Genomic DNA, 13,840 nt, shown 5'->3' on the forward strand with positions numbered 1-13,840 from the left:
CTAATATATATGCTAATTAGCTTTTTCTCTTGCCTTTCTTTTACGTAAACAACATTTACCTTTTACTAAAAGATTTTCGCAAATAGCATATGCTGATTTGCAAATTTGCTTCTAAAACTTTCGTCATATCAAAAGCATTGTGCATATTACTCTTTATGTCATTTGCAAAGAAAGTAAATATCTCACTACACGTACACTGAATTGTCAATGTGAATGACCTTCGAATTAAACATTCTGCTTATATGAATGTATGTTTTTCTATATATGTATGCCATTTATATCACATGTAGGTATATCATATTTTTTAAGAGGTGATTTGTTAGAAACAGAAACCTAATTACCTGTTTTTGTCTCGGCAGATACTGAAATTGATAAAATTGTTATATCACTACCGTGATTAAGAGCACATTAAATAATTGTAAATGGAGCACAAGCATTTATTTAGTTGTTTCAATTAAATGAAACGTTCATTAATTTTAATACTATAAAACCTATAATAATCTTTTAACTTAAATTCTTCATTACCTTATCTTATAATATCAAGTATCACGTAAATTAATACAAAGATATTTAAAGTATGGTATAATCAAACAGTTAATTAGTAAATTACAGCGTAGCTTCATAAACCTATTTAACGTCTTAAAAAAATAAGAAACCCGAATTTTATTCTTTTGAAATCCCCGAAATACAGATTTGAATTTCTAATAAGAAATAGGATAGTTAGGTATTCTGTTTCAAACCGAACGTATTTAAAATGTTATGATAATGATACAAACAGTTGTAATAAACATGTTTCCCGCGTTTGTCTTGATGTTTGCTTTGTCTTAACAAGTGTATTGTCTGTCGTTCTTGTAAACATGAATGTTGACTTCTTAATGGTCTACATATTTGCAGCACGATATCTCGTTTCTGCAACTTCCATCAATCCTAGATATTATTGATGTTTATACGTCTATACGTTTGACTAGCACGATGCCATTTGCAAAATATGCATACCGTGCTTGTAAGTACTGTGCGTTAAACGCGGCAATGCGTTTCTCTCGTCTCACCGAATGTTTCATTTATTTCGCATTTAATATACTACACATTCGTTTGTCGGCATTATCTACACATACTCAGCTCCGGTCCAGTCGATCTAACATTCACGGGATAACGAGCGGTTCTTTTTTCTTTCTTTTTGTTCATCGAGCCTCGATCGTTAACGCTTTCTTAGCGTCGCAATAAAATTCCCGAAAGCTCTTAACCCTCAAACGCCGAACCGCAGACGGCAATGACTCGGTCATTTCCAAACCATATAATATGTATAGAATTTTAATTTTGCACGAAATTTCACTGCCGCATACGGAGGGAAATTATACATCATAAAATTTCGGCAATTTTAAAATTATAGAGATTACATATTATACTGAAATTATATATGGAACCGTAAAATTATGCTGGTTATATCATATAACAAAAATTATGTACTCTCTTCTTTGAGAAATATTATAATCTATTACACTAGAAATGTATCCCTTTGTTTCATTCAGTGCTTGAATTCCAAAAGGCCGAATCATAGCCCAAAGAGGGTTAAATTAATTATTCAGAATACAGATTACCCGCTTTTTATTCGTCATCGCAGCTTCCCTTTTTCTCCGTTTCTTTTCTTTTTTTTCTTTTCCAATATCAAACGACCGGGCGCGTACCTCTTTTCTCAAGATGTTATTAGTTTCCGATAAAAATCGTCGATCGACGTTGATCATATACGCGGCATTGAACGTGTTCTTAACAGAAGCTGCAGTTAATCGACGTGAGAAAAGTATTCGTGGAACGCGATACGAGAAGCGGGTCGTTGTTTACGAATCGTTGATGACCGAGAGGTGAGAAGTTTGCGGGAAATGTTGAAACTTCTCATTTGGAACTTACCGATGAAGTTTCGGTCGGTTCTAAAAGTTTCTTCGAACGTGTAACGATCGACTGTGGACTCTCGAAGCAATCACTGCCGGCTCGCTTCCACCATGCCGAATATGTCGGTTATTTTACATGTTTCTGATGGTGTTCTTGGTCGTGCAGGTCGTGTTGGATGCCCACACTTCATGGCACCGGAAGTGGTACAGCGCAGACAGTACGGAAAGCCTGGTGACGTCTGGTCAGCCGGAGTACTACTTCATGTCCTATTAACTGGTACACTTCCATTCGTCGGCTCTCGAGATAGACTGCGAGAAGCAATTTGCAGAGGACGAGTACAGGTAGAAATTGACCAGACATTACATTTTCTCTGTTTTTACAAAGCGCGCAAGAAAGATAATCATGTTTTGATGTGCATTTAGCTCTGACGAGCACGCTTCCATGTCTGTCATAAGTATAATAAATGCGTAAGGTATTCGTAAAACTTGCAGATGGGATCGCCATTATGGGACAATATCAGCGAGTCAGCCAAGGATCTCATACAAAGAATGCTCACAACGGATGTAAATCACAGGATTACCATACAGGAAGTGCTGAACCACAAATGGCTCAGAGTAAGTCGTCTTTCATTCAATCTGTTTTAACGTCATTTCCATATTTAACGTCATGTTCAAAATGTTTTTTTTTTTTCATGTTTTAAAGGAAATCAGAGTTTTCGAGCGTTTAGAAGTCTAATCGATACATATGGAGTAAACTCTAGGGAGCTTAAAGCTTCCATCGCGAAAATCTGAAAGAACTTTCGAAAGATAATCGTGTCATCTTTGCGAGATAGATATTTAGAATTCAGGTATTAAAGTACTTAGATATAGTTGGTACTAAATTAATGAAGTTCGAAGTGGTGAAATCGTGAAATTTTTAAGAGGAGAGGCATCTTGGGATTTTGAAGCAGTACATACGTTTAGTAGAGATGGGTTCGAATACTTGTATAATGTAATTTTACACTAGTTCAAATTTGATTGAGAAAACTTACGTGTACTACTAAAAATGGTAGAAAACGATATTTTTAGATCATATAGCTTTGGGATTCTTTATCTGCACTTTGGGAAATGTAAGTGGAACTTTAATATAATCGAACCTAGGCCAAGTGGTTTGGAATCGAGAACCTTCTATTCTCTGTGTAAATCTTTCAAACGATAGCTTTTTGTTTGCAATACGAAATTCGATTGAAGTCGGAGTATACGCTGTGTAATATTTATACCTAGTAACGTAGTTTCTTGCCTTGTAAAGTTTGAATATAATTTTCGCGACTCTATATTTCATGCAAATATCAAAATAAAATCTACAAGGGTCCATTCTGAAGTTCGATACTAACTTAGTCAATATAGAGAATGAAAAATTCTCTTTTAAAGTAAATTTAATAGAAATCGACTCTTACGAAGTGAGATTTTTGCATCAAAATCGATTTGAATTCGTGAGTGCGTATTGAAGCTGATTCTATCCTTAGTGTTGAGCCATTTGTGTTAACAACTTCTATTTAATAGATGCTGCGAGCGCATCTGGTTCTTTTTATATCGTATCAGGTTTTCGATAAACGGCCTCATTTTCTGTTATTATATCCGGTGAATGTACGTGCGCATGTCCATGGCATATGGTGTAATAAAGTAAGAATATACTTATATGATACGACAGTTAGCCAGTGACCTAAGGTAGCGAAGCTTGGAGTCACCCCATATATCGATGCAATACACGTGCAACTGGGCTATCGATCGCTATAGCAGGGGCAAAGTTCCACCGGTTAATGAAAATAACTGTAGCGGTGTATATTTTTCCCTGTACTAGTTACAGTTTTTTGAACGTGACTGCACATTCGCTGAAGTCCTAAGAACTTCATAGAAACGCGCGTTAATGATCGTCCTTTTTTCGTTAAGAAGAAATTGCCCGACACAGGAGTTTTTTCAAAGCGAACATTTTTCTACTCGAACGTGTAGATTGTTTCCTACAGTATATAAAAATACATGTGCATATATTTGTTTACTTTTACTGATTTATTTTATTTTAAATAATGAATATTTATCTTTGTTAAGTATATACTCGCTAAATAAAAAGGATATTGATATTTCTGTGATTGATAAATATGGGAAATTTGATTCGTTCTTGGCCGATGAAATTAATGAGAAGTAATTAATACGAGGCGTTCGTTCGATGCTCTAATTTCACTAAGAACTTTCTCAAGTGATTTATCATACATATCATGGCGTAGCATTAATATTAAGTTCATTATTCATTATGACAATATTGAAGTTGCATAATCTCTAAACAAACTATATTTGTAGGATCGTGATAAGGGCGTGGCTCGAATACATTTAGGCGAAACTATAGAAGAGCTTAAGAAATTCAATGCTAGACGAAAATTGAAGGAATCTGTAAAAGTGGCGATCTCGTCGTCGAAATGGCACATCCCGTATTCGGAAATTAACGGCGACAGTTTTTTCGACATAGGCGATGATGAAGTTATAACCACAGGTATAAATATTTTTAATATCTATTTGTAATGTATATATTGGTTAGCTAATTATGAATAAGTAGGAAGGAAACAAATAATTTAACCATTAATCTTTATATAAAACTGAACGAATTAAGAAAGTAAGTGTCATTAAATAAATTCCTTAAAAGTTTTCAATTTTAATTACCATTAAAACATCATAATTTGTTGATGTTTTCACTTGGTTATTGTTATTATCTTTTGCTTGTTTCAACGTTGCTTAGAGTTGCAAATAATACGTGATATGATCTAATATTAAATCAGTTGTTTAAGTTAGTTCCAATTCTAATTAAGTGAGTGGTCATTTTCTACTTTAATATCGTTTAAATTGTTGAGATTTATAAATTCGTTTCATCAGTATATTCTTTTTATTACACTTCTGAAATTTTGCATTAATTAGAATTATAGGAACTAGTACGTATTATCGAGAATGATTCAATGTATCAATTGTGTATTACTTATTACGTACTATCATGTGTATCTTCTAAAGACAAAATTAATTTCTAGGTGCTGTAGCTGAAATTTTAGACTCTCTGGATGATATTGAAGTACTTCAAGAGAGTGGAAGACTGACACGTGCTGAGATACTTAATGCAGTTGACGATTATCGTCTTCGTGCCATTTTAGAGGTAAGAATATGTATATTAAAGATACCGTAAAAATGATTTATATATCAACTTTTCTGATTATATGCATACATATATTTCATATTTCGTAAGATAGTATATGAAATGCAGTTCCCACATTATCTTAAAATGTTCCATATACGTAATTCGTTTCCTCTGTTAAAAGGTATGTTGTACATCAGAAAAGAAATTTAATGAAAATTTTTATTTCTTACTCATAAATAACTCTAATTTATTCATTTACTGAGTGTCGATAATATAACGACTAGAATGATAAAGAATATCATTTGAAGTCAATTATTACGAATTTATACGACTATATACTTATATGTTCTTTTCCAACGTAATTTTTATTGATATAAATTTTCATTACTGGGTATATCTGAAAATATAAACACACACACACACACATACTCATATGCACTTCTAGAGTTCCTACTTTACCAATACGCAGAACGGCAGTTTCCGTCATTCGTGGCGCCACCGTTAGTTTCTGTCGGTTTATATTTACGCCAGTTACGCGTCCTCATTTGACGTGGGAAAGAGCGCAAGCGCTCGAAGTCCGTTTATTAAGATGGCTGACGTGCTGGTCTGATAAACAAAATGCTATACAGGATTGAAATGGCGCCGTATTTCGTCTTCCATCGCATAGATGTTTACGTGCATCTCTTTTGTGTTATATAAACGATCGCGTGGGATCGAATAGCCCACGTGTTAAAACTGGAAACGAAAGTAAACAAGAATGCGGCTTTGTCAATTAATATACGTCGGCGAGGTCGAATTGGTCGGTGACCTGCTCGAATTTGCCTACCTCTTGGTGAGTAAATCGATTTTGAACAAAAACGCGGGTAATCGTTCCTCCGTTGGTTTTCTCTTTTTCTTTCGTCGGTAATGTAAACAATATCGTCGCTCCATCCACACACGAACCAATCGCTGTAACGTGATGAGACATCTAAAGGTTTCGTGATGAACTAGAGTATTTTGCCGCGAATACGATTAGTACATGGCTGACAGACGTGATAAGCGGATGTGTAGGAAATAAGCACGTTTTATTCTAAGTTTATTTAAACGTTTGGACGAAATTGATCTTATATTTGTTCAAGTATTATTGTTTCTATTTCCTCTATGTCTATGTTCTCGATTTGTTAATGATTATTAACGATTTCAAGTCATATTTATGGGAATTGTATTTCACGATATACAAGACGAAATAACTTGAAACGTATTTATGAGATATGTAACATTCTGTAATATTATACATATATAAGCGGTACTATTGATAATTAGATCATAAGCGTGTAATTGTTATTTGTAGTTGAAGTATTGTTATATCTTTAGTTTGGAAAGTTAAATAGAATGACTAATATGGTTATTGTTCTTTAGCTTTACGATAGAATCTCGACCCGAGTTCCAACGCCATGTCGAGCGCCGCAGACAGATGCAGTTCAGCGTGCGCGAGAAGTCGAGGAACTACTTCGAGAAATAGAGCATTCAGCGATACGAAATATCGATAGGGCGGATCTTCGGGAGCTCCATGAACTTCTCGTCCAGCCGCACATGAGGGTAAGTTTTCGAGAAATTTATTTAAATTTCGATCGATTTGTCGATACTGATTTTGGCGCGAACTGCAATTCAAACAAAGCTTACTGTATGTACGTATAATCTCGTGGCACTATACTAATCAAACAATAAATTGATTCTTGAAATTTTATGTAATTAAATATACATAATAATATATAAATATATATTATATATATTTTATTATATTTTATATATATTATACATATAATATGGAAAAGTAAAGAATATAGAACGAATATAATTTTTGGAGGAGGTATAAATTGTATTTGAGTATAAAATATATAGGGATATAAATTATATTCGTGTTTATGAGGAGGACAAATTAAGATAAATGATACACCCTCTCACACAAAGAAATATTTCATTTTTAAATAACTTAGATTGTATTAGAAACAAAATGCAGCTAAATCAATTTAAGATTGTAAACGTTATACATTAGAAAAAAGACTAGACTCTTTATAAAATATATTTCTCAATTAATTGTAATGAATATGAGGTTTACGGCGTGTTTATTGGATATAAACTATATATAGTCAATAATATATATAAATTTATTTGTATATCAATCTAAATAACGATGGGAAGAAACTATTAAATTAGATCTTTCTATTGAAATCTAAATAGTTATTGGAAAAATATTTATTGATAGTTTCTAGAAAGAAGATCTGTTCATATTCTGTTTTTTTTACTTTTTCTGTTAGAATTGCATACAATTATTATGTACTCACTGTTTATCGATACAGAGTTTCAATTCCAATCGCATATCTCACTATTAATTATACGAAATAGGATTTCTGACTAATTCTAGATAAATTTATCTTATTTCAACGCGGACATATGGTTGACACGACTTTGTTCCAGGTGGAAGCATTTTCGAGATTTTAAGGTCCTCTCCGCTTCTTATGCGACGACACGTCCAACGACCTATAATCTATCGTTTACTTAAATTCACTTTGGGTCATTTGCTATCGCTTAATGTTACATTTTATATATACAATTATTAAATGCCTCCATGTGGAACCAATTCGTTCGTACACTATATTCTTCTCTCGAAACTTGTTACATTTCATATAAAATATCTCTTATATTATTACAATGAATTAGCTATATATATTTAAAAAGTAAAGTATATAAGATATCATAAGACAACATAAAACACCCTAAAAACTCCTGCGTCTATCTACTCTATCACAAAGACTGTGTAATCTCGGAAAAAGCAAAAATGTATTGAAACTGGGTCGACAAATTGCTAATCATTACAATACCGTTTCCTTTCTCTCTTGTTTCCCGTTTTTGGTAGAGGCATCAATGCGAAGGGGTCTTGCGGCGTACTCGCAATTACATCGTTCTTCCTTTCCGCCGTGGCAGTCGTCGCTGGTGGTAGTATATTTATCGCGGTGTTTGACATTGCATGCGATACACCGTAAATAGGGCACAGAAATGTAGGTCGATCGTTAAAATTCTCATTTAAAAATCCCGTAGCTGTAGTGAGAGAAACACGTAAAGAGGGGAAAAAGATAGTACGAAAGAGCAGGACAAATATGGAGGAAGAAGAGAAAAAGACAAATAGAGCTGGACTAAAAGAACGATAGGACTGTTACTGTGAAAAGAACAAGTTCTGATAGTCGGCTGGATCTACGTACCATCGTGAGCGACGACTTATTAATTATTCCTTTCACGCTGAATGTTACACACGTTCGTTATACTCTTACTTTTCTGGAAAATTGGGTTGTCCGATTCTGGTTCGATTAGCGTTATGGAAATTTATTACTAGCCCGAAGCGTTTGGGGGTTCGTCATTTGGAAGGCTCAGGAAAAATTTTGCGTGTCATTTTGAGCCTGAGGAAAATTCATTACCCATTTTTGATGATATCGAATAGTATAATTATGTATTCGTTGGCCAATAATTAGAATATCCGTAGATAATAAAATGCTTTTATTTTGTTCGACTGTCGCTTTTTACTGAAAGTGCATATGCCAGGTTTCATAGAATTTCTACGTTCCTATATTCATATAATAAAGGAAGCTTTTTTTTTTAAAGAAGTGATTAGTATTTATTATTAAGATAGTTAATTCTGTGATAATAGATGTGTACTTCTGACAATTCATAAAAAGGAAGATTAAATGTTCTCTTATAGGTTCCACCATAAGTTGTATAATAATTACTTAAATTCACTTTGGGTCATTTGCTATCGCTTAATGTTACATTTTATATGTACAATTATTAAATGCCTCCATGTGGAACCAATTCGTTCGTACACTATATTCTTCTCTCGAAACTTGTTACATTTCATATAAAATATCTCTTGTATTATTACAATGAATTAGCTATATATATTTAAAAAGTAAAGTATATAAGATAATTTATATGCAAGTTAATTTGTAAAATGATCCACAAACTTGTTATATTTTATATTAAATATTGTGCAGACTAACACACCCTGCAAAGATCAAATATTTTTGTAACGAGGTCTTGTTATTCTATTTATATTTAACGAAATTTAAATTACTATAAGTTGAAAATTAAGTACAATTAGGTTAATTTTGATAATTTTACATTTCGTTTTGATAATATATAGAAGTCATATTGGACATAAAATTCCACGTATTATGCTGTAAAATAATGAGGGGAGGTCGATTATTTCAGTATATGAAAATGGCATTGTTTGTACAAATATAGCGTTCTTTTCTGAAAGATATATATCTAGTTTAAATATATACATTGTCTTAGCTATCATACATCATCTTAGCTATCATTATTGCTAATGCTACTACTCTTATAATTAACACATTAAATGCAGTTATTTATATTATAAATAATCCATATTTGTAAATACAGAGTATTTTTGTATATCCATTTGAAACAAATATTAATTATAAATGAATGTAAAATGTCAGACTTTTGTTGGTACCTTCAGTTATAGAATTTATACATATGTATTTCGTTTTCAAGAGACCATGTTATTTTAAATGAAATTGATAGTTCAGAAAAGGTTTAGTATGTTCCGAATAATTTTAAGAAGTTGTCGTTTGTAAAAAGTGCATGTTAGAAGATGCGAATAATGGATCCTTTCCAGGACTGTATTAACGCTTCCTGGTAGAGTTTGAAAATATCCAGAGTGAAGTTGCAGTTGCAGAAATGATAAAATATAACTACTGTTCGAGCGTTCAAGAGTTACGATACGAGTTTCAATACGATTTCGTCCGTACGAGTCAGTTAGAGAAGCGAAGCCGGCTTGATATACCTGTCGCAGTAAAAAAAAAAAAAGAAAAACAAATCAGCCTCGACTAAAGTTCGCCACTTGTTTGCGTATCAACTTTCAATCTATTGTGCTTTACGTACCTATTGTTTCAAATTTGTTTTTTACATGAATCTTTTATTTTCGAATATATTCACTTTCGTGTTATCTCACATTTTACATTTTAATTTTACACTATTTTAAATAATCAAATAATAATTTTGTTCTATGAAATATCAATATCTATAATAAAAATTAACAGAGATACTGGGACAAATTTTTATTGTAGTTTTTTCGGTGTACTAGGAACAAAAATTTTATGCAGTTTTCATATCACATCTTTTGTATTGTGTCATATATGTATTTATACATTTAAGTATTTTATTATCAACAAATATATGGTAAATAATGATCATAATACGAAGTAAAAGATACTATAATTACAAAATAGGAATAGTATATCTTACTGAGGTATGATGATTATTTTATTAATAGGGAAATTAAGCTAATATCAAATGAGTCATGCAAAGGTATTCTATGTTATGCTTTTATAGTGAATAGTTCTTTTATTCTCTTTTCATGTGAAAAATATCCAGTTTCAAATATTGAAAAACACAGAAAGGGGAAAGTATCATGTTTAAAGCTTCATGAATAATATCGAATTTCAAGATATTTCATTCAAGAAATCGAATAGGTAAATATTTGCGCGTGAAATATCTCGTCCATGGATGTCAAAGGTATAACAATGCCAAACATAAGATACGTTATTTTTTTCACATTAATGTTTTTTCTAGTTTTCCTTTACATGTAAATACCAAACGATAAGGAAAATTGTGAAATATCTTGTTCAAAATATACGAACGACATCGAATGTCGAGAAATCTTGTTGGAATAGGTATTTGTACCTTGGATATCTCCTTTGCGAATACCAAGTCTAATGTTGCATCATCGAGTAGGTTCGTCGAAGCGACTTGCCTACAGCTCGTTCTGGAAGCAATACTTCAAAGAAAATGTTTGTCAACAGCCTTTTAACTGTTGCATCAGACGTGTTCTGAATGTCTCATAGTGTTTACAATCGATCAATCGCACTCAAGACTATTCAGAGGAAGAGAGAGAATGGTGGAAAGGAAGGAATTTGGTAAAAAGCTGACTTCTCTTTTGATATTCGTTCGATAGAGAACGAAGTGGTTGACGAATTTAAAGCGAACATTTTGACAAATATATGCGCATGAATATTCGATCGACTTCGAGATCGTGCAGGTCGACAGGTCGACAGAACAGTACTTGCAAATAGAACAGGCAGTTAGTTATTCAGATCTTTTTACTCGAATATCGTCCTGTCGAGCCATCGAAGTGACCACGATCAAAGTTGAATAACGTGCAGTTTATTATCGTAACGAATGTATGTATAATTTATTGACTAGTTAAACATTGATAGACGTGCAGATTAAATAATTGAAATGTTAGAAATGGCTTTTATCTTCTATAAAAGAATTTAATTCTCTTCTTGAAAAAAGCTTTCTCTAAAGAAACTGTTCGTAAGTTGAATGTAATGTTGTAATTGATATGCATAAAATTTGTTTGAAATATATTTTTATTAGTAAGCTAGGAAAATTGTCTACAAATAATTGCGATATTATTTTTGAGGAAAATTTTTTCCCTTTCCACTATTAGAATATTTTGAAATGTAATTCTGTTTTATAATATTTTCGTTCATCTTTTTTATTTTACCATCTTGGTATCTATTTTATGTCCTTATACATATATCGCGATATTCGCTGTTTGACGCGAATGTCGTGTTATTTCAAAGCAATTTGTTGCTTGTGTATTTAGTAGGACAACTGCAACTGGCTATTTCGGGCTTGTGTATACGTACTGCCTATTCAGCTGGTTTATATATAGGTAGAAACTATTCAAGAGGGTTGAGGATTGATCAATTAGCTCGTGTTATACTTTCTCTGGTACATTTTGATCCCTACTATTTTTTAGCATTCAATGGATTAGTTGGCTAACACGCATCGGGATCAACTAGAAACTTCGGGCAAGGTAGAAAAGATCAACCATGTCCAATTTCGTACTATGAAACAAATTCACTCTACTACACATAATCAAATGTTTTTTAAGGGACAGAACGAATTTTTTAATTCAATTTCCGTGACACTTCTCACGCCATTTATATACAACGATGAATTGAATTAGTATCAGTTAGAGAGTTATATATTATTTTCGAAATTGTATATATAGAGATATTAATAAAAAAAGCTAATAAAAGTAGCAAAAGGAATCAAGATTAAAAATGCGCCATAAAAAATATCTATACTTCATAAAATATAAAGTTTACAATAAATGAAAGACAAAGTTGTTCATTCCTTGTTTCACATATTACATTACTATCCAGATCTTTTTATTCCACTTTTACTAAATTTCTGGGTACAAGATGTCTTTTTTGAAACGATGTTTTTTATATTTTGCTAACAGTAATATTTGATCTTATCTATCGTAATGAATTTGATAAGCTCTGGATTATAAAAAAGCTAGTAACAAAACGATATGCTATTCTGGTTTCAACCACTGAATATTCTATATTATATTATACAAAACATAATATATTTTAGATTATAAGAAAAATCTGATTAATTACAAATAACAAATTAAATTTCTTTAATTCTAACATTCATATTATTATACTGTATTTTGCATTTCTCACTCATTGGTTCCGTGCATCTTATGACATAAATGAGACGCGATTCTTGTAGTAAACTCTCTACACTATTTTATCTTTTCCTTTAATGCGACAAACCTATTACATTCCTAATACGCCCCTAATACCTTCTAAAAGCATTAGAACAATTTCAGTCAGCTCATCTCGTATAGCGCGTTTCGCATTTCAGCACTCAAACAACAGTCGCCGTAGCTAAAATTTTTCCAACAATCACTTGAAATATATTATTCTTCTAGCAAACCAATAATATTATCTTCCATTAATTACACAGTCTCGTTACAGCTAAAATCAAGAAGCTTGTTACATTCCTAATACATTCTTAGCAGCACTAGAACAATGTTAGTCAGCTTATCCTCTTATTACATTCCTAATACAATCCTAGCAACATTGGAATAATGCCGGTCAGCTTATTCTCTTTCTCACACGCCTATCAATGGCCTCTACTATTTCCAAAAAGAGCAAATACCTCGACTCGAACGTGCCAACATAGCCAGCCTCGTCAAGCATCGATACGCGCGCGAAACAGAAGAAACGATTCTTAAAGTTGGGTCACGATTGATTCACGTTCTATCTTTCAGTAGCACCGGGACGATGGTCGAGACTGCTCTAGACCAATCGGCAGTTGCTGGCGTTGGCGGTACTGCGAAAACGTCGGTTCTTCGACGCGGGGGTTGCTGGTCGCGTCGCGCGTTAGACCAGGGAAGCCGAGGGTGAGACGGCTGGCAAGAGCTGAAGGGTATGAGGGTGGGGGATGCTCGTTGGAGAAAGGGGAGTTGATGCCGGCCGAGGGTGGTGGGCGTCAGGCTACGAAAGCTAGTATGTCGCAGAACGTAGATCGCGAGCGACGCGTTCCGCTTCCCCTAATTCACGGTTTCGTCGACAACTGTACTTCCCCTGGGGTCGATCGTGTTGCTGGAACACGTGGAGATGATTACCGTTCGGTGACAGTTCGCGTACGATCGGTCCACAATTTCCCTTCTCATTGGTGAGACGTGCTACGAAACCATCCACCGGCGAAGAGCGCTAATTTCTGGCAACATTTTCTCGCGCTGCCTGTAAACACCCGGCAGTCCACACTGTTCGAGACGACCTCTCGCGAGCGTCACGTATTTCTACCTCTTGCGTTCTTCGATATTGTGTTTTATCATTGTGATCAACACGGCGTGCTTCGCTGATGGAAGTGTGTTGTTACACTGGAGTTTCCTGATTCGGTAAATCCACCAGTAGATCATCCAAAACGGCAG

General features: G+C 33.5%; 1 protein-coding gene across 9 annotated transcripts in view; it reads left to right on the top strand.

Moving 5' to 3' along the window:
• The window catches only part of CASK (peripheral plasma membrane protein CASK), a 263,280-nt gene that overhangs the window by 47,022 nt on the left and 202,418 nt on the right, over window positions 1-13,840 (top strand). For all 9 annotated transcript variants that reach the window (XM_033346211.2, XM_076621760.1, XM_076621758.1 and 6 more), the window contains 5 exons: window positions 2,053-2,228; window positions 2,379-2,501; window positions 4,221-4,410; window positions 4,937-5,058; window positions 6,439-6,618. In XM_033346211.2, coding sequence (XP_033202102.1) covers window positions 2,053-2,228; window positions 2,379-2,501; window positions 4,221-4,410; window positions 4,937-5,058; window positions 6,439-6,618 — 791 coding nt within the window. The remainder of the gene's footprint in view (window positions 1-2,052; window positions 2,229-2,378; window positions 2,502-4,220; window positions 4,411-4,936; window positions 5,059-6,438; window positions 6,619-13,840) is intronic.

This window comes from Bombus vancouverensis, chromosome 9 (genome assembly GCF_051014615.1).
Source record: "Bombus vancouverensis nearcticus chromosome 9, iyBomVanc1_principal, whole genome shotgun sequence".
Taxonomy (NCBI): Eukaryota; Metazoa; Arthropoda; class Insecta; order Hymenoptera; family Apidae; genus Bombus; species Bombus vancouverensis.